Source organism: Mobula birostris, chromosome 12 (genome assembly GCF_030028105.1).
Source record: "Mobula birostris isolate sMobBir1 chromosome 12, sMobBir1.hap1, whole genome shotgun sequence".
In the NCBI taxonomy this organism is placed as follows: Eukaryota; Metazoa; Chordata; class Chondrichthyes; order Myliobatiformes; family Myliobatidae; genus Mobula; species Mobula birostris.
The window spans coordinates 73,199,707-73,220,888 of record NC_092381.1 but is presented as its reverse complement, the minus strand read 5'-3'; the positions used below and the strand labels follow the sequence as shown (position 1 = coordinate 73,220,888).

Genomic DNA, 21,182 nt, shown 5'->3' with positions numbered 1-21,182 from the left:
GTTCCACAGCTTTGAGCAGATCATTTGGTTGTAAGATCACTTCAGTCTGCTGCACCATTTATCAGAGACACATGGCTCTAAGTCCACCTTAACTCCTTTCTGATGATTGGCACAACCTACCTGTAATCTTGCACTACTCCGCAGTCCACCAGTCATCTTTTTCACCACTACCCTCTCCTCCTCTTTATACTGGCCATGTCACCTCTCCACTCTCAGTTCTGATGCATCAACAATTCCCTTCTTCTGGCAGATGCTGCTCACCCCACTGAGTTCCCCAGCAGATTCTCCAGAATCCAGCATCTGTAGACTCTTGTGTCTTCGTGGTCCTGTGTGGTGCTTTCACCAGGAAGATAGATTAACATAGGTGCCCCTTGTGGTTTTCATGGCATGTTCTGTTCATTGAACCAGGGTTCGTCCTCAGGGAAGTCTATGAGATTACAGATCTGGGTTGATACCCATTTCTTAGCTCCTAGAACTGATGTGAATCATTCCTATTTAATACTGTGAAAGAAATGCGGAATATGACGGAGAGCATTATCAATTGGATATTGGACATTGTCTCCACAAGGACATTGTAGACAAATTTCAGACAGATACAACTGCAAAAGAGAGATTGAGTATGAGATTAACTAGTTTATCACTTCATGTTAATTGCCTTGACACCTGCCGCAGCCCCATTTGGCTTTGAGTCAGGGCTGTTGTAGATGACTATGTTATGGGCCCTCCCACCCTAAGTGCTTCTTCCAAACTTCTCAACATAAAAGAGTATGCTGATCCATGAACTAGGAGAGGAAAGTGAGTGGTAATTAGTAAGACACAACCCAACATCATGAGACCTCATGGACATTGTGTACCTACTTTGATGGATACACCAGAGTTCTGCTGTATCCAATACATCCAACTGTAGAGTCAGATGTATCCATTACTGGTAAAGGAGAGCTCTGAAGCAAAGTGCATAAAGTAAAATTCTACTTCACTTAAAACCCAAGATGTTTGTGAGGAGAACTTTCCAGGGTGCTTTGAGCTGGATATACCTTTGTCATGTTCAAACCCGGTGCTTCAGTTTATCCAATATTATTCATATGATGTTTTAGCATACCAATTTGACCTAAGAAAATTGCTTGCTGGAATTGCTTGCTGCATGTTTGAAGCCATACATAGACCAGACTGCACAACGACAACTGATTTTCCTACTGGAGAGAGTTAGTGAACCAGACAGATTGTTATCGTATTCTAGATGTTTCATATAACTATTCTTAATGATAGTTTTTTTTAAATTCCAGATATTTTAATTGATCACTTTTAGTTGCTGAATGCCACAGCGAGACTCAAATTCATGTCTCTTATCATTAGTATGGAACTTCAGACCTCTCATCTTGTAACAGAACCATGTGTTATATTCACTGTTCATATAGAAAGCACTGAGAGATTAAATATGTGTGGATATGGACCATAACCTATCAATGACTCGAGCTAGAACTTGTTCAAATGATTACACAATAACATATGAGTTGGCAACATGTGGAATATAAAGGGGACAGATTCACCAGGACTATTTAAGTTCATATAAAACATTAGGAAGGGCTACTTCTTAAGATTTTTCTCAGATGAACTTTTTAATTGCAGTATTTCTGTTTCTATAGCACCTTGTGCTCCAGATGAAATTGTCGCCAATGTGGACTGTAACTCCAACAGAGTGGTAGTTTCATGGGGCCGGACTAATGGAGCAAAAGAGTTCGATGTGACCTCTGAGGGAAGTGATGGTCATATACGCTCACACAACACAACAGAGACACGCCAGGAAATGCTGGATTTACACTGCGGACAGTCCTATAACATAACCGTAACGACACTGAGTTACAGCCGGCATGGCATTTCGAGTACTTCCGTCCAAATACAAACTGGTAAATACAGCTAATCTTTAAATAGCATATAACAAGGAAATAATTTTATATTATTGTGCATATTTTGGGCCAGTAGGAAAAATTATATTCCAAGTAACACTGTTCATTGCTGAGAATCTAACAACTGAGTTAGGTTCTGATTCAAATGCAGTATCCTCCTGGTCACATGACTGCCAGAGCAATGCTATACACTATGATTTTTCAAGGCATTTAAAGAGTCATGTCTTTAATACAAGTGATACAAGGGCTCAAATCTAAACCTGCATATACAGTCTCTGTTGTAACAAAAGGTAACATCTGCAGGAGATTCCAGAGTGCATGTATATACAGACATCAGTCACTTCTGTAAAGATGTTTAGAACAGACTGGCAGATGAAGTCTTGTATTTCACAATGAGAGGTTAAATGTTTAAGTGTGAACAGCAAACATTTTATGTTATTATTTTATTATGCCCATGTTGAAGATGTCTTTGAAAGTTAATTTTTTGAACTCATAGTTGTGATTCCACAGATGTAATTCCTCTCTATTTTTTCATGCCTTTGTCCTAACGTGTGAACTGTAGGAAAGCATTTTCAAACCCCCTTCAATTAAAATATTCCCGCTGGTACAGACAATGCAGTGTTCTGTGTTGCAAAATAATAACATTTTCAAAAAGTTGCTTGGTTATCAATTAAACACCCTATTCCCAAAGTTTTGAGGATATCTTTATGGATTCGTGAGAAAAAAGGAAGACCGTTTTAATGAAAATGCATTTTAAAAAGCTGTCCCATCCAAAGTACTAATGCTTGTATGGGTTGTTTAATTGCTTAAAGTCGGCATGACTCTATGGTTGTATAAAAACAGAAGCATAAGAGGTGTGCGAGATGCTGGACGATGGAGTCACCTTGACAGAAAACAGCCTGCATCATTTTATACTTGCCCTGTTGTACCTGTTGAATCTGTAATCATTTTGCTCTGCTTTTGTGTGATCTGGCATGAGGAAGCCAGCTCCATTGGGAATTTGTTCATCAATCCCTTTTGATCAGAGACATAAATATTGATTTCAACATAATGTCTGCAATGATGAGTTTGAGAAATAAGGAATGAGAATAATTAAAATTATTCAGTCATTGCTAAAATAAGTAAATATCTATTCACATATTTAGTGAAGCATCTAATGAATGATGCATTAGAGCCCATAGATCTTAAAGTAAATATTTGGTAAATTCACAACGATAGTTGATCCTCTCGTCTTACATTCTTTTTGATTTCCAATCTTATCTTCAGTCCCTTGTGAGCCACAGAATGTCACAGTACAACTGGATTGTAACCTCAATACAGCTCTGGTTCTGTGGGACTACAGTAAAGGAGCGCTGTGGTACACTGCCATTGCAGAAGGAGCTGATGGGAGCATTGTGTCATGTGGAACGTCAGAAGCATCATGTGGAATACCCGTGTTACTCTGTGGCCAGTTATATTCTGTGTATGTTGTGGCATCCGACAAGACTTGCAACCATTCTCTGAGCTCAGTGGTTGAAATTCAAACAGGTAGTTTATTAACTGATGCTTCATTGTCACAGTAAAACTTACAGCAAGGTACGCCAACCAGTGTAGATTTTAAGGTGTTGACAAAAGACGCTGGAATTATAATGAACTTTGTTAATAGTGTATTTACAATTATTATTTTTCCTAGAAATTTAATATCTCATACCTATTTGTGATAAATTACCTTTGGCACTAATCTGCACATCCCCTTGATATCCATGTCTTCTGTCAATCCATGTCAGACAACTTCTCTCTTTTCTGCTTTCAGCATATTTTCTAACCACAGAATATCTCTCTACACAGGCAGCAACAGTTAGTCACGTCGTCTCTTCTCAGTTGCAAAAAAGCTTTCATTATTTTGTTGATTAAATCCTCTCAACCACCAATCTACCCATCTTGCTACATTTCCTTTTCAAAATTCACCTAATTTTCTCCAGCATTCTTTTCTGGGACACCATAATATATCCCTTCGGAAAAGCCACGTGCATTTCATCAAGAAAGTAGGAATTTACATACAGTATATGCAAAATCCAAGAAAAGACTTACTACTCATCAAGCCTACCTCACAAGCACAAAGGCCAGCACAATTTAGAAGTAACTATCAAGCGCAATAGACTTGACTGTTGTTCGTACAACAACAATCTAAACTGGACTTTGTTGAAAGCGATGATTGTTCACAATAATAACCATACGAGATTTGTTAATGTTGCACGTCACATAATTCATTCACCAAAACCCTCTCACTGGTGAACAGAAGAAAGGCTTACAAACACTGAATGCTGTTTTGGATGCATGTACTTCAGCTGAACTGAAGGTCGGACATAGCCTTTATCTATCCTGTTTCTCTCATTCCTTCAGCTCCTTGCAGACCTCAAAATGTAAGCACCTATTTGAACTGTGCAACGCACACGGCGTCAGTTTGGTGGGAGGAGAGTGAGGGGGCAGTGTACTATGCTGCCATGGCAGAAGGAATGGAAGGAGACAGATACTTATGCAATACAACGGAAGCAAACTGTGAGATCGCAGGCCTCCCATGTGGCCAGACGTACAATGTAACTGTGTTAGCGATGGAGGAGAAGTGCACTAGTTTACCAAGTCAACCATCTGAAATTCAAACAGGTAAAATTTTGATTATTCTTTTTTTTTTGAAAACCAACAGAACAGGATCACTAACAAATAGGAATAATATGAATTAGCATAGGTTTATATAATGGATAGGTGTTACGCTAGATATTTGGTACAAAATTATTTATGAACCTTTTAAACCAGCCAGACGTTAATCCATACTCTGCTTCCTCTTTCTATAGCACCTTGTATTCCACAGAATGTGGTAGGTCACATCAACTGCGAGAATAACACTATCTCTGTGTTTTGGGATCCCAGCAATGGCTCAGAGTCATACCACGTAACAGCACAAGGGACCAATGGCCACTGGGCCTCCTGCAATACAACAGGCACTGAATGTGAGGTCTCTGATGTGTACTGTGGACTGTATTACTACATAACTGTACAGGCAGTCCGCATGGAGTGTAACAGCTCACACAGCTCTGCTCTGGCAGTTAAAGCAGGTAATTCTAGTCAAAACTGTATATTAAAATTCTGCAGATATTCTCTTTTGCATCTTACTGTTATGTGGCTGAATATTTGTGCAACAGTTTCAGGTTATGTTCTTTCTTCTTGCAGTACCGTGTGTCCCCCAGAATGTCAATGCTTACATGGACTGTGATGCTGGATTTCTGTCAGTCTCCTGGGAGTTCAGTGAAGGTGCATCATCATACATTGCCACTGCAGTAGGAGGCGACGTGCAGCAATGCAGCGCCAACGATACGCTGTGTGACATCACTGACCTGTCCTGTGGAGAGACCTACACTGTCACAGTCCTTGCGCATGATGCCACCTGTGACTCTGCTGAAAGTCCTTCCATCACAATGAAAACAGGTAACTGCTGAGTCATCCAATTTCTGAAAACTAACTCTCTATCAATCACATGAACAATGATTTCTGATGTGGCTAAAATATTGTTCTAAAAATACACTTGATTGAAGATTTCAGTTAAATAAACAACTTCATCTTCTTTGTAACTCCATGTGTTTGCCAGATCTATACTGCTCTTCATCTGGTCTCCTTGCTTTTTTTGCAGTTTCCTGCATCCCACAGAACCTCGATGTCCATGTAGACTGTGACACAAACGATGCTTCAGTATTGTGGAGCCACACTAAAGGTGCAGTCTCTTACTCGGCAACAGCAGAAGGAAGGGATGGGCACCCAGTTTCTTGCGAGACAGCTAACAAAGAATGTCAGATAACCAACCTACACTGTGGACAGGTGTACAATTTAACTGTGACAGCGCTGGATGGTGTGTGTGACACCTCACAAAGCTTTCAGTTCAAATTCAACACTGGTAGGTGTCTTGAATTAGATATTATCAATATACCATGTTTCCAGTGGTAACTTTAGCTACTTATTTTCTGTTGTAAAATATCTGAGACCTCTTATTGGGACAAGGAGCATGGATATTTAAAAGTAACTGGGAAAAGTCACAACTGATAGCTAGGTATAAAATGTAGAATTTCTGAAAAGTAGCAAGGTATGAGAGGTGTAGATAGGGTAAATGCAAGCAGGCTTTTTCCACTGAGGTTGAGTGGGACTACAACCAGAGGTCATGGGTTAAGGGTGAAAGGTGAGAAGTCTAAGGGGAACATGAGGGGGAACTTTTTCACTCAGAGGGTTGTGAGAGTGTGGAATGAGCTGCCAGTGCTAGTGGTGCATGCAAGCTCGATTTCAACGTTTAAGAGAAGTTTGGATAGGTACATCGAAAGTAGGGATATGGAGGGCTATGGTCCTGGTTGATGAGAGTAGGCAGTTTAAATGGTTTTGGCATGGCCTATCCCTGTGCTGTACTTCTCTATGACTGTAAATCAATTTTAAAAGCAAGTTCCACAGAGCAGTTCCATATTAGCTGAAGACACAGCGAATACGGAACAAAAAGCTATTGTTGCATGTTGCCTAGGTGTGGAGGCTGCTGTGAGGGAGAAAGGTCTGCAGGAATGTACAAGAAGCCTAAAGCCTGTGAGTGTAATCTGAGATAAGGAAGAAGAAATGTTTTCTGAAATAGATTGGAGTGAGACTATGGTAGGATTTGAATTAATAATGAATGCATGACTGTAATTTATACTTCACCTGTTATGGCCACAGGATAACCCAAAGCAATTTACATACAGTATTCTGGGATATATTTTTGGATGGAAAGACACTGGAGAATAGTGATAACAGGAATTGTGGTGTGGAATTATGTGCTTCCCTTTCTTCTAAGGGGATACTGTCTAAAGAGAATTGTTTATTGTAAAGCATTTTCATTGAAGCAGACATGATCAGTATTCTTACTAGGATTATATTGGTACTGGTTTATTATTGTCACATATACCGAGATACAGTGAAAAGCTTGCTGATGGTAGGTCAAGTCGTTACACTGAGCATTGAGATAGAACAAGGTTAAACAGCAACAGAATGTACAATGAAGTTTAACAGCTACGGAGTGCAAGATTATAATGAGGTCAAGGGACTGTTTCCTGCAGTCACGTGCAGAGCAGTTGCCACAGCAAGCAATATTGTATCCAGGTAGGATGCTTTTGGTGCATCAATAAAACTAATTCTCAAAATTGATTGTGATTGGAAATCAAGGTAGAAAGATGGACCAATATTGAGTTTCAGGCTCAGGGCCATGGTCCCTGAATACCAACACTTCCCTGGACTGGGTTATGAGAATGATTGGGCCTTGTTGAGGAGGCCTCAGGTAGGGTACTCCTGAGGCCTATCTCCCTCACAGCCTTGTAGTTTTTGAATGAGTTACTGGTAGAGTTGGGTGGGGAGGTGGGGTAGCAGAGCTTTTCTTTCTGTCCAAGCTGGGATCCTTCTAAGAAAATTACTTATTTCTGGAAATAAGAAATCTGAGATTCAGGCTCTTTAAAGACTTTTAAAATTGCTGAAAGTTCCTTGTAAAAGTATTAACCTTTAATAAGTTAATAACTTAGACATTCAGCAAGTGGTTCTGGCTAAGCAATTACTTTTCCTGTGTCATCCAACATGTACAGAGATAGATTCTGCGAGATGTAAGCCAAACAGAAACATAATAGAGATTTCAATAAAGAAATACCCTTTTTTCAAAATTCTTAATTCAATCAAATATGTTGATATTTTGTTTGCTGATAAAAAGCTGTAGAGTACCTATTGTATATTCTTCCAGCTCAGTAACAGCCAGTTTGTATTGTACACTATGCAGCCCCATGTGCACCTGATAACATTTCCACCAGTCTGGACTGTGACACCAGGAGTACGTCAGTGACCTGGGCGAAGGCTGAGGGTGCCATGTGGTACATTACAACAGCAGAAGGACAAGATGGACACGTTTCACTGTGTAACACAACAGAGACGAGCTGTGACTTCGTGGACCTGCACTGCAGTCAGACATACTCAATAACCGTAATGGCAGTGGACAGTGACTGTCAGAGTGTAAATACGTCCGTTTTTCAAGCTAAAACAGGTAAAGTTTCTTTAAAAATTTCTTAGGGAGGGAAAGGTTACAGTGCTGTAGGGAAAAGGGTATTTTATGAGATCTGTGATCCAGAAAGGTCACACTAGTGACTTGTATGTTTATGGAGATGCCTGTTTTGCTATCATTCAGTTGTAGTGTTGAGTGCTATGACCCTGAAGTTTCTATCCGGCTTTGAGCACTAACACTTTACGTTCATGGTAAAATAGCAGATCTTTTCACTTTCTTCCCTTCAAATATGAAGGAGTCCTTCTTGTGCCTTGGCAGTATAAGTCCCAGCTAGAGATTACAATCAATATTGAATATTGTATTCCAAAGTCATATCTGGTTATAGCATGATTACTGGGGGATCTCATCGCTAAGTGATTATTTTATTAGCTCGCTATCAAAGAGAAACATTATGCAAAGCTGTGGTAAACCACATTGAGGTTATTTACTTTAGATACAAGACGGATGAATTTCTGAAAAGGTAAACACCATTTACTAAAATGCACAATTAAAAACATTAAGATTTGGTGACATCTTTGGAGATAAATTCAGTTAATGTTCCTAGCCCTTGATGAAGCGAATGGGATATGGGAAGTCTGGAATGGTGGCATAATGCTCTGAATGCAGCACATTTCAAGAAGTGCAATCAATGCTGGGATCTGTCTGAACTCTGTTTATTACAATTCTGATTGGAATTTCTGACATCTCGGTCCTTCTCCATTGTGTGTGAACCTTGAAACGCAGAGATCTTCGATTTGCTGATGGATTCAGGGGGGCAAAATTAATTGCATGCTTTCCTGTTGGACTGTCTGTAAACTCAGCCCCCAACATAACAGCAGAGAGCTGCCTCCCATATCCTGTGTCATATCGGAATCCAAAATCCAATTGAGTTCATTTGGCTTGTAGACCAGGGTTTTAGTGGGCAATGAAAAAAGAAAATCTGTTTTTAAAATGAGATTGCTTTAGTTTTAATCATTTCTGCATAAATATGATTTTAGATTAATTATTTTCAACACATTTTCTAATATTTTTATTGTTTTACATTTAATTGTTTTTAAATATTTTTGAGTATCAAAATAACCTAAAAATTGATTAAAATTCATATCAGCTCCGATAGAAGCCAAGGCCCTCAGCCCTGCACCATCTTTTATTAGGAACTGTTCAGAGCAACTTGGGACTGGGTTCACAGTTCTATAATTTCTAAGGTCCAGTTCCCACCTAGACCATATCGGTGGGATCAAGGTTGTGAGCAATTAGCAAATTAAGACCAGGTACAGTATATGTATCTGAATATGGGTGGTATTGGGTCAGGGGAACCAGAGCAGCATGATATAGCCTTACGCTTTGGCTTACAGGTTGGATGGATAGGTTAAGTAGGTAAAGTGCAGCATAGATTCACTAGGATAATACTGGGGCTGAAAGCTAAATTGTGAGTACATGTAGTAAAACCATATTAGGATAATGGAATTGAGGTGCTTAAGGTATTCAAAGGAGAGAAATAATTTCCATTACAGGTTGAGTACCTCTTTTCTGAAATTCTAACATCTGAAAACTTCTGAAATCAAAATTTTTTTGAGTGCTGACATGACATCACAAATGAAAAATTCCACAAGGTGCTGGGAAAATTCCCAGCTGATGCGTAGGTCTCTGTGCACCCCAGACAGTTCTGAGAAGCGACCTCACATATGTAATGAACAGAAGTTAATGAAAAATAGAAAAACATTGCATGAAGATCTTGATTGTGTATTGGAAAGAGTGGATTAATCAGCATCGGAGTGAACATATGCCGCTAAGCATGATCATGAAACAAATGAAGATCTTTCTCAATAAACTGAAAATTGAAGGTGATTGTGAATATTCAGCAGGCTGGTTGCAGAAATTTGAGAAAAGACACGGCATTAAATTTTTAAAGATTTGTGGTGATAAAGCACCTGCTGATCACGAAGAAGCAGAGAAATTCATTGATGAGTTTGCCAAGATTGTTGCTGATGAAAATTGTACACATTGAACCAGCTGTATCGGTACATGTGTGTGATAAACAAAGACTGCTTACCAGTAGCACATAAGTTTCGAGTCAGAAATTATGGCAATCCAAAGCTATCTCATTATATATTCCAAAATCCAAAAAATTCGAAAATCTGAAACACTTCTGGCCCCAGGTATTTCGGAATAGGGGTACTCAACCTGTAATAAAAGCAGAGCTCTCCAGAACATTCAGTTCCCACAGCATCACTGGGGAAAAAAAATACAATTAACACCTCAGGTTGAAGACCAGTTGTCCAAACTGGGAAAGGGAGAAAACGGGTCAGTTTTAAATTGCAGAGAGGGTGGGTTCCCCCCGCCCCCCTCAGGTTTTCTGTGCCTTTAAACTAACTTCCATTCCACAGTTCCATTGGAGGGTCTCCAACCTAAAACCTGTTTTTGTCCACAGATGCTGCCTGACCTACAGGGTGCTTACAACAAGTTCTAATTTTATTTCAGATTTACAGCATCTGCAGCATGTGTTTTGATTTTCAGTAATTCTCAGTGAACTGGGTGTCCTGAACAATGGGAGGTATTATTAGCATAGAAGGAAGATATACAGGAACATGACCAGAAATCATTATTTCCACCAGTAATGTGAAATCTGGATCTCTCTCTCCTCGGACTTTGTCGAAGCTAGATATACTAAAATTACCAAAAGCCTGATTGATAGATTTTTATTATATCTGAATGTAAAAATGTGTTCAACCAAGATGCAGGTAAGCAGCTGCTAGTTATAAGCTTATGTCTAATTCAATAATAGACAAAGCTCAACTGAGTTGAGGGGCTAAGGTCCTTCTCCCACGCAGTGCTGTATATTCACCACTGAAGTGCCTCAACATTATCACTAATTCAGGATCTTTTGTTTGTCTCTTTTCCTCCCCTGAAGCCCCTTGTCCCCCTCAGAATGTACAAACTGTTTGTGCCAGTGTCACTGCCTTTGTAACATGGGAGCTGAGTAACTTCACATTGTGGTACACCGCTACGGCAGAGGGGAGCGATGGACACACAGCCACCTGTACCACATCCGAAATAAACTGTCTCATCCCAGGTCTTCACTGCAGCCAAGTATACAACATCTCAGTCCTCGCATTTGGTGAAACCTGCAGCAGCCTCCAAAGCTCCCACCATGAAATTCGGACAGGTAGTAAAAGAAGAAAGAGTCTCTGTATTTAACAGCTTTCATTTCCTCAGGATATCGTGGCAAACTTTGCAGCGAAGGGATTAGTTTGAAAGTGAAACTGTCAAAGTCAGGGCAAACTGAGCAGCCAAGTTAAATGCAATAATGTCTCATTAGCAACCAATTTATGTATTGTCATTAGTGTGTGTGAAGAGAGTCGTAGAGGGGCAACACCCCGATGACACAACAACGAACACTTTTTTGGATAAGTTATCCAACATCTTGAAACAAATTCAGGGAATCTGGCTCATTATCCTGACATTGTCCCCTGATAATTTGCACATCACCAATTCATGACATGGGCAACCAGCTCCACATTGATCTGTCAGCCTGCTCTGCTAGTTTCCTTGTCTCTGCTCTGTAAATGTCAAGTTGCCAAACTTCCAGAGGATGGGGAAGAGATTAATTTGAATGGAGTGATGAAATATATGTCACTTGGACCTATGGAACAATGTCCTATCAGCTTAAGGACTTCTTTTGTAGCTGTTCACTGTTCTAACTAAGAGGATTCAGAATCAGGTTTAATATCACTGGCAAGAGTCAAGAAATTTGTCATTATGCGGCAGCAGTACATTGCAATACATAATAATAAAAACAATAAATTACAGTAAGAAATATATATATATATATATAAATAAAGTTAAATTAGATAAGTAGTTCAAAAAGAGACAAAAAGTAGTGAGTTAGTGTTTATGGGTTCAATGTCCATTCAGAAATCTGATGGCAGAGGGGAAGAAGCTGTTTGTGTGTGTGCCTTCAGGCTTCTGTACCTCCTCCCTGAGGGTAGTAATGAGAAGAGGGCATGAGATCAGGGCTTTATTTGGTTCAATAAGTACCCGACTTTCAAAGAAACAGCCGCAGATACAGATTGACTTAATTGAAAAGGGCATGAGTCAGTCCAGGGACCTGGAGCTGCCTTTCTTCAGCATGGATGCAGGATGCTCTTCTAGGTGGTGGCAAGATTTTAATCTTATCCCCAATGATTTCACCCCCCATTAATGCAAAAGCTCTTGTACTTTTCAGCATTTCTCTGTGGATTTTTCTCTCAGAGTCCTTCTATCTCTACCTGACATCACCGAATCAAAGATTCGGTGATCAAGGAAATCAGTGGGAGGCTTAGGATTCAAACTGAAAGCAAACCAAAGGTTTGAATTTCTTTGGATCTAGAATATGTGGACATTGTTGTGGCTGATTTATTAAAGATATTTGAGCTCTGTGACATACTGGCAAGTGATGTCTGTGCCATAGGTTTTAATGTTTATAATTCCTTTTCCACAGCACCATGTGCCCCAGATGAAATCATTGCCAATGTGGATTGTAACTTCAATAGAGTGGTGGTGTCCTGGGGAAGGACTGGGGGAGCGACCTCATTCGATGTAACTGCAGAAGGCAGTGATGGTCATATATGCTCACACAACACCACAGAGACACGCCATGAAATGCTGGATTTACACTGTGGACAGTCCTATAACATAACCGTAACGACACTGAGTTACAGCCGGCATGGCATTTCGAGTACTTCTGTCCAAATACAAACCGGTAAGTAACATTCAGCAAGGAAATAATTCCCATGTGTATTCATTTTGTGTTTCTGCAGGACAGCAGGAATTGATATTTACTTGTATTTTCTAAATAGCACCCTGCATTCCTGAGAATCTAACGGCTGAGCTTAATTGTGATTTGAACACAATATCCTTCTGGTGGGATGAGACTGCTGGAGCAAAGTTATACACTGTGACTGTTCGAGACAGTCAAAGAGTTACAGCTTTATTCAACACAAGTGATACAAGGGCTCAAATCCAGGACCTGCAGTGTGGTGAATATTATACAATCTCTGTCCTAGCAACAGATGACATCTGCAGGAGACCCCAGGGAGCAGTGGTGAATGTACATTCAGGTAAAAGTTTGGTCTCTCGTCACCTGAAATGCGATGTTTCACTGGCAATATTCAGATTGTTGTTTTCAATATTATTAATAATTCTTTCATTAGTTATGCTTGCTTGAAAGTTAATTTTATAACTTCTTAAACAAACTATTTTAATGCAGGAATATGAACCCATTAGCACCTTTCTTAATAAGCAAGTTGCAATACAAACCAACTTGCAACAGTCATTTTGCAGTTGAAGTTCAGCCCAACAGGTACTTCTCATCATGATCCACTTCAGTACAGGGCTGTTTCCCCCTTGTATTTTGTGCATGTGGACAAGTTATCAACATATGTGGCGCCTATTAGTTTCTTACTAACTGAAGTTGGATCAAATGTTTGCGACTTTCAACCTTCATGTTTAACTCTCACTAAACTGAGGATTACATCAAACTTAGTGAATTGTATGTGCTTAAAAATGTGCCCATGGGACTTGAGATTACATTTTATAAATCAGCCCAGCCATTCTAATACATTACAAATCTGATTTCCAGCAGCTCTGAGCACAGTACAAAGCCACCATGCACAGCTATCTTCAGGTCGCAGATGCCACAGTCCATGACCCCGATGTTGTGTCAGCTTTTTGAGGCTGAAAATGCAACTGGCCTGCTCCATGTGCCAAGTGATGTCCACGTGGGCATTTGGGTGTTGTTCCTCCCCATCCCCCTGCCATTTGCTATGATTCACAACCTTCTCCCCCACACCACGCTTGTTTTTCAATAAACAAGGATGACTCAACTTGATGATTTTTTTTTCTGCCTGGTGAATTTGTTCTTAGGCTGAACAGCACCTGTTTTGTGCCCCTAAAGTGGATGAATCACAGTTTCTACGCATCAGTGCCTGAGGCCTTTAGTCTGGCAACTCTACAGTGGAAATCCATTTAGATTTATATCCATCTCCATTGCAGATGTTTCCATGGACCCAACAGGAGAAAGTATTATTCCGGCACCATATTCGGATCACAGAGTTATTTCCAACATTGCTTTCATGGCTTTGCAGTATTTTCATGAATCCTGATTCTGAGCATTTCTAAACTAACCATCTGTCATCTGCCACAGGAAATGAGTAATGTTTTTTAATTGGGATATCATTCTGGACGAATGTTAGCTTTTTGTCCCCAGTAAAATTTACAGAGTTCTGAGTCATATTATATGGCTGGGCATGTTAGCATTTAGTTACTTCTTTGAGAATTAATTTCAGACATAAATAGCGTAAGGAGTTAGAGCAATGCAAATAAAAATATTATGATAAAGGCTCTGTTTATCCTTCTAAAGGATGAGTTGCTGAAATGTACATCACTGGCTCGGATGAAGCAGAATGAATCTATTTGCCTCTTTAAACCTGCTCATCCATCTGCTTTCTCCATAGAACTCTGCAAGCTTTTTTTCTTTTAATGCATATATTCAAATCCCTTTTCAGACAATTCATTCTAGATAATAATAATTCTGAGTAAGAACATGTCCTCTTCTCCACTTGACCTCTCCCCCAACGTCCTCCTCCTGATTTGTTTGTCTCTAAGCTCTTTTGCCTTATAAACATTTATGTACTTCTATAGAAAAAAAATCATTGAATCTTCTTCAACTTCCACTCCAGGCCTTGCAATCCACGCTCTCCTTGTGTAAAAAATATATCTTACTTCCTGTCCACTCCTTTACCATTTATCATAAATCTGTCTGATTGTTACCCTCCTCCCAGAACAAATTTTCCTTACTTTTTCTGGCAAAGTCATTCAAAATATTACTTCCCAGCTCCGTTTACAGTCTGAAAGAGAGCCATATCATCCTCTCCAGTATCTTAATGTAACTGAATTCCCTTGCCCCGCCTATTAAATCCTATTAAATCTCCCCTGCACCCTCTCTTCGGACCTCGTAAACCTTTCATAATCCTGAAATGGATTCAGTACTCCATTTGTGGCTGCACCTATAATTTATAAGGTTTAACTACCTTCTTCGCTTTTCTACTCTACAAAATTATGAATACATCTTCAAAATAACTTTCTTCATGACTTCATCCATCCACTTATTTACTTGGTTACGGTTGGTCCAATGGCATGATACCCAATTTAACATTCAGCTTTATTTTCAGTCCCTTGTGACCCACAGAATGTCGAAGTACAACTGGATTGTAACCTCAATACTGCGCTGGTGTTGTGGGACCATAGTGAAGGAGCACTGTGTTATACCGCTTTTGCAGAAGGAACTGACGGAGCCAACATATCTTGCAGCACATCAGAAACATCATGTAGGACACCCATGTTACTCTGTGGCCAGTTATACTCCATATATGTTGTTGCATCAGATAGCACGTGCAACCATTCTGTGAGTTCAGCAACTGAAATTCAGACAGGTAACTCACTATTTTTACTGCTTGCTGTAACACACTATCCAAAAAAATAAGGCTGTCATGTCTATCCATCATTTGTTGCTGCAGTTTGTTGATATCATATTGGTGACAGTGATTAAATTACTGGATTTGGTATCTAGAGGCAGGTTCAGTGATTTTGGAGACATTGGTTTGTCATCCTCTAGAACTGCTTGGGAATTGAAACTGAAATTAGTAAATAAATCTGGGATAAAAATATTGTCCTGATAATGGTGGGCATGATTAATTTGGTTTTTCAGAAACAGACATCTGGTTACTTATATCCTTCGAACTGCCACAGTTACTGTGTCTGGCCTATGTGGTCGTTACTTAGCCTCTGAAATGAACCACTCCATCACTTCAGGGACAGATATGCATGGACAATAAATTACGGGCTTACCAGTGTCATTCATTTCTCATAAGTAAATAAATTAAAATGCTGTACAATAAACATCAGCTACTCACCAAGGTTACCTTCACCATTCACTAGCAGTGTGACTGCAATCCTTATCTTTCCACCAGAATATATCACCTCACTGTAATTCATATTGTATCTGATACAGGTCTTCCAATTTGTCGGACTAATTACTGTAGATTCTGTTATAAGGCTGACAGTATGGATACATGGATGATGCTTCCCTTAGCTGGGGTGTTGAAAACCTGTGGTCTTTGCCTCAGATTAAAGGGTCAACCATTCATCACTGAGTTGAGAAGAAATTTCTTCTCTCGGTGATTACAGTATCTTTAGAATTCTTTAGGATCACCTGGAGGCTCAGTTTTCACTGGTGCTGTAGCATGCTCGTTTACAATTACAACTACTTGTAAAATTTGTTTACAATTCCTACTTGCATATTCATATTTGTGGATTTATATACAAAGCTAACAATGTGTCTCCATTTTAAAATCTATTCCTCCAGCCCCCTGCAGTCCCCAGAATGTAAGTGCTCACTTGGACTGTGCAACACACTCAGTGTCAGTTTGGTGGGAAGAGAGCGATGGGGTAGTGTACTACGCTGCCATGGCAGAAGGAATGAAAGGAGACAAGTACGCATGCAATACAATGGAAGCAAACTGTGAGATCGCAGGCCTCCCATGTGGCCAAATGTACAATATAACTGTGTTAGCGATGGACAGGAGTTGTACCAGTTTACCAAGTCTAGCTTTTGAAATTCAAACAGGTAAATTATCTTTTAATTATGTGAAAAACATAAAGTAGTCTATTGTCCAAATAACTTAATCTGTTATAATATCTCAATTTTAGTATGTACTGTATATGCATGATGTATGTCTCAAAAACAAACATAAAACCATCATAATGTTACTACATAATAAAACTTAATATCTGGGATCCCAGCTACAACACAGGATGATTCAATACCATTACTTATTAGCAAACAATGCATTTCACTGGATGTTTCATTGTACAAGTGACAAATAAAGCTAGCTTTTCTATTTGTTGAGGTTATGGGATTTGTTCAGCTAGGAGCTGACAGCTGTTTGTTGGTGTTGTCATATATTCTTATTCTTGGACAACAGTAGAATTCAGAGGATGTACCACAGATTCTGGTTAATTGGGACACATCGGGACCAGTATGTTTTGGCTCAATTAAATAGTAGCCCCATTTAGCTGGTTTCATGGAAATAGTTAAAGAGGTATAAAAAAGACAATTTGCCATTTAACTAAGTAACAAATTATGTATTTAAATGAAATACAGAACAAATTAAAACACTACCAATACTACTACAGTACTATAAAACTCTGTATTTCCTAATAGTTATCAATGGAGGAATGAGCATCTATGGAAAAAAGTACAGTCAATGTTACGGGCCAAAACTACGACTGTATTTTTTTCCATAGATGTTGCTTGACCTGCTCCAGCATTTTGTATGTGTTGTTTGGATTTCCAGCATCTGCAGATTTTCTCTTGTTTGTGAATGGAGGAATTAAACCAATGTGTGCTGCCAGGTTCCTTTGATGAACAAAATCAGTATGCAGACACCTATTGCAGGTAATGGACTGCCTTCATACAATGCTGTCAATGATTGCAAATCTTCAATTTCATTGTGACATTCAAGATGATTGTCGATACCTTCAAATTCTTTGCAGTTCCTAACTTGCTGAAGTAGTGAAACCGTTTCATTTTTAACTTCCGGCTATTTCTGGTATCTCCAAGCGTGAATGCTGGAAACTGCTGTGAGCAAAATGGTTCTGAATTGTCTTACGCCTTTTTCTCGCCAACTGTCAGTGACAAAAGTCACTGCTTTTTGAACACAACCACTTGCGACTGATGTTATTTAAAAAGTGTTTGCTCTAAGTAAGGTGTAGAGATAATGGCCACACAAGTGCACACGTCTGGTGCTAGTTAGAAACTTTTTGGCAACACCCTCCCGTCAGATTTAAGCGGCATAGTGTCCCAAATAAACAATGGGAATCCTGGCTATTCTCTCGATCAGTTTTTGCTCTTTAAGAGCTATCTCAAAAAAGTGGCAGCCCCAATTAACAAATGGACCAATTAACCAGAATCCACTGTATTTACAAAATGTTGAGCTGTGTGCTCCGTGCCATAAAAAAAACATAGCGAGCCAGAGTAGTTACTCCATTAAATGGAGGGTATTAAGAGCTGCCTTAAATATGGAACAGATCACCTCACGTTACCTCATTGCTCCAGTTAGCTGGCATACTTTCAGGCAGCTAGTTCAACATTCTGTATTGTTTAAATATTAGTAACAGAACTGCAATATTAAATTCTCAGCTGTTTAAGGATTCTTTCTCTATGCTTTCTCCATTGTACAGTACCTTGTATCCCACAGAATGTGGTAGCTCACATCAACTGCGAGAATAACACTGTCTCTGTGTTTTGGGATCCCAGCAATGGCTCAGAGTCATACCATGTAACAGCACAAGGGACCAATGGCCACTGGGCCTCCTGCAATACAACAGGCACTGAGTGTGAGGTCTCTGATGTGTACTGTGGACTGTATTACTACATAACTGTACAGGCAGTCCACATGGAGTGTAACAGCTCACAGAGCTCTGCTCTGGCAGTTAAAACAGGTAACATGTGAAGAATTGGAAATCACTTATAAAATTTACATGTATTATTTGCAGTGTTGCCTTTTATGTACCCTTCAGCCTATATTGAAAAATTTTCTTCTTGCAGTACCGTGTCCCCCCCAGAATGTTGATGCTCACATGGACTGTGATTCTGGACATATGTCAGTCTCCTGGGAGTTCAGTAAAGGTGCATCATCATACATTGCCACTGCAGAAGGAGGCGACGTGCAGCAATGCAGCGCCAACGATACGCTGTGTGACATCACTGACCTGTCCTGTGGAGAGACCTACACTGTCACAGTCCTTGCGCACGATGACACCTGTGACTCTGCTGAAAGTCCTTCCATCACAGTGAGAACAGGTAACTGCAGCGAAGAGCAATTTCCTGCAACACTATTGGTCACACTAATCTTTATTTCAGCATCATACTGCTTGAGAAATATCCTCAAATGCTTTCTCTCAATCTGACGTTGTAAGGTACAGTACAACTTGTGGGTTTAAACTAAGTCTTTTATTTAAGTGGAACCTTATGAGGTGGCAAAGCATTTACTTATCTGTCTGCCTGTTATTAAAAAAGCCACTTCCAGATGTTTCAATACTCACAATACAAGTCTTTATATGGGGAGGAGTTGGCCACAGTGCAGGAATAGACAATTCAGCCCGTAATGTCTGCAGTGACCATAATCCCAATTTAACTTGCACATCTGGCAGCACGTGTTCCATATCCCTCATTCCCTGCTTGTTATGTATCTGTCTTAATGTCTCTTAAACATTTCTATTTTATCTGTTTCCACTACTTCCCTTGGCAGAGATTTCTGTTCACCTACCACTTTCCACCTAAAAACGTTTTACTTCAAAAATCTCTTTTAAACTTTCTTATCACACATTATGGCCATGCTCTCTAGTATCTGATATTTTCACTCTGGGAAAGAGACTTTGCAACGACACCATCTGTGGTTCTCATAGTGTTTGATACTCATATCCGGTTGCCTCTCAGTCTCCGGCACTCCAGAGAAAACAATCCAAGTTTGTCTAACCACTCCTTAGAGTTACATCTCTCTAGTTTTGGCAACATTCTGGTGAACCTCTTTTGCACTCTCCCCAAAGTCTCCATTTTCTTCCCGAAATGTGGCAATCAGAATAGTTTGAATGTGGTCTGACCGAAGATTTATACGGCTGCAACATGACTGCTCAACTTTATACTCAACACCCTGACCAATGAAAGCAACTGTGCCTTATGAGTTCTTCATCATCCTATCGACTGGTGTTGCCACTTTCAGGGAGTTAGACTTATGTTCCAAGAATCCTTAGCGAATCAGTGCTCTCAATGGTCCTGCCATTTACTGTATACTTCCCTCTTACATTTGACCACCCACAGTGCAACACCTCAGAGTTGTCCAGATAAAACACCACCTGTCACTCCTCTGCTAACCTTTCCAACTGACTCATATCCTAATGTCTCCTTTGATAACCTTGCTGACGATCAAGAGCATTGACAAACTTACTAATCAGCCCACCTACTTTTTGTCCAAATCATTGGCCACTTTATTGGGTACACCTGCTATCTAATCAGCCAATCATGTGGCAGAAACTCAATGCATAAAGCATGCAGACATGGTCAAGAGATTTAGTTGTTGTTCAGAATGAATGTCAGAATGGGGAGAAATATGATCTAAATGACTTTGACTGTGGAATGATTGTTGGTGCCGCACAGAGTGGTTTGAGTATCTCAGAGACTAATGATCTCTTGGGATTTTCACAAACAACAGTCTAGAGTTTACAGGGAATGGTGCAAAAAAAAACATCCAGTTCTGTGGGCAAATACACCTTGTTAATGACAGAGGACAGAGGAGAATTACCAGACTGGTTTAAGCTAACAGGAAGTTGACAGTAACTCAAAGAACCATACATTACAACAGTGGTGAGCAGCACAATACGTCAGACCTTGAGGTGGATGGGTTACACGCCAGAAGACACACCAGGTTCAACTCTTGTTTCTATTAAAATGGCCACTGAGTGTGTATGTATATCACATACAAGCGGTACATTTCAAAAAGGTGTGTACTCCCAATTTTATAAAGCCACATACTGTAAAATTAATTGAAGGTTCTGGCTAAGTAAACCATCCATAAAGCCGCTGACAATGCTTGTCTTCTGTTTGCCATTTCTAGTTTCGTGCATCCCACAGAACCTCGATGTCCATGTAGACTGTGACACAAACGATGCTTCAGTACTGTGGAGCCACACTAAAGGTGCAGTCTCTTACTCGGCAACAGCAGAAGGAAGTGATGGGCACCCAGTTTCCTGTGAGACGGCCAGTACCGAATGTCAGATAACCAACCTATACTGTGGACAGGTGTACAATTTAACTGTGACAGCGCTGGATGGTGTGTGTGACACCTCACAAAGCTCTCAGTTTGAGTTCAGCACTGGTATGTCTCTTTTCTTGAATTATTATTTTTCATACTAAACTAAGTCAGTTTACTATAATAATTTCTTTTTCAGCAGCTGTTCCTTCTTAGATAAAAATATCTCTACTAAAACAAAATTTAGATTGGTTGGTCGTGTAATGTGATCCACATCCACAATCACTTCAGTTCAGGTGGCAGGAATGGGCAAAATGTCTATCTACTGGGAATCATAAACACAAGAGCTTCTGCAGATACTGGAAACTT

At 39.8% G+C, this 21,182-nt stretch overlaps 1 protein-coding gene across 1 annotated transcript in view; it reads left to right on the top strand.

Moving 5' to 3' along the window:
• The window catches only part of fndc7b (fibronectin type III domain containing 7b), a 69,669-nt gene that overhangs the window by 8,705 nt on the left and 39,782 nt on the right, over nucleotides 1–21,182 (top strand). The window contains exons 10-24 of the mRNA XM_072274125.1: nucleotides 1,644–1,904; nucleotides 3,171–3,431; nucleotides 4,287–4,547; nucleotides 4,736–4,996; nucleotides 5,112–5,366; nucleotides 5,569–5,829; nucleotides 7,708–7,968; nucleotides 10,877–11,131; nucleotides 12,446–12,706; nucleotides 12,804–13,064; nucleotides 15,177–15,437; nucleotides 16,370–16,630; nucleotides 18,247–18,507; nucleotides 18,614–18,868; nucleotides 20,679–20,939. Of these exons, the coding sequence (XP_072130226.1) occupies nucleotides 1,644–1,904; nucleotides 3,171–3,431; nucleotides 4,287–4,547; nucleotides 4,736–4,996; nucleotides 5,112–5,366; nucleotides 5,569–5,829; nucleotides 7,708–7,968; nucleotides 10,877–11,131; nucleotides 12,446–12,706; nucleotides 12,804–13,064; nucleotides 15,177–15,437; nucleotides 16,370–16,630; nucleotides 18,247–18,507; nucleotides 18,614–18,868; nucleotides 20,679–20,939 (3,897 nt within the window). The remainder of the gene's footprint in view (nucleotides 1–1,643; nucleotides 1,905–3,170; nucleotides 3,432–4,286; nucleotides 4,548–4,735; nucleotides 4,997–5,111; nucleotides 5,367–5,568; nucleotides 5,830–7,707; nucleotides 7,969–10,876; nucleotides 11,132–12,445; nucleotides 12,707–12,803; nucleotides 13,065–15,176; nucleotides 15,438–16,369; nucleotides 16,631–18,246; nucleotides 18,508–18,613; nucleotides 18,869–20,678; nucleotides 20,940–21,182) is intronic.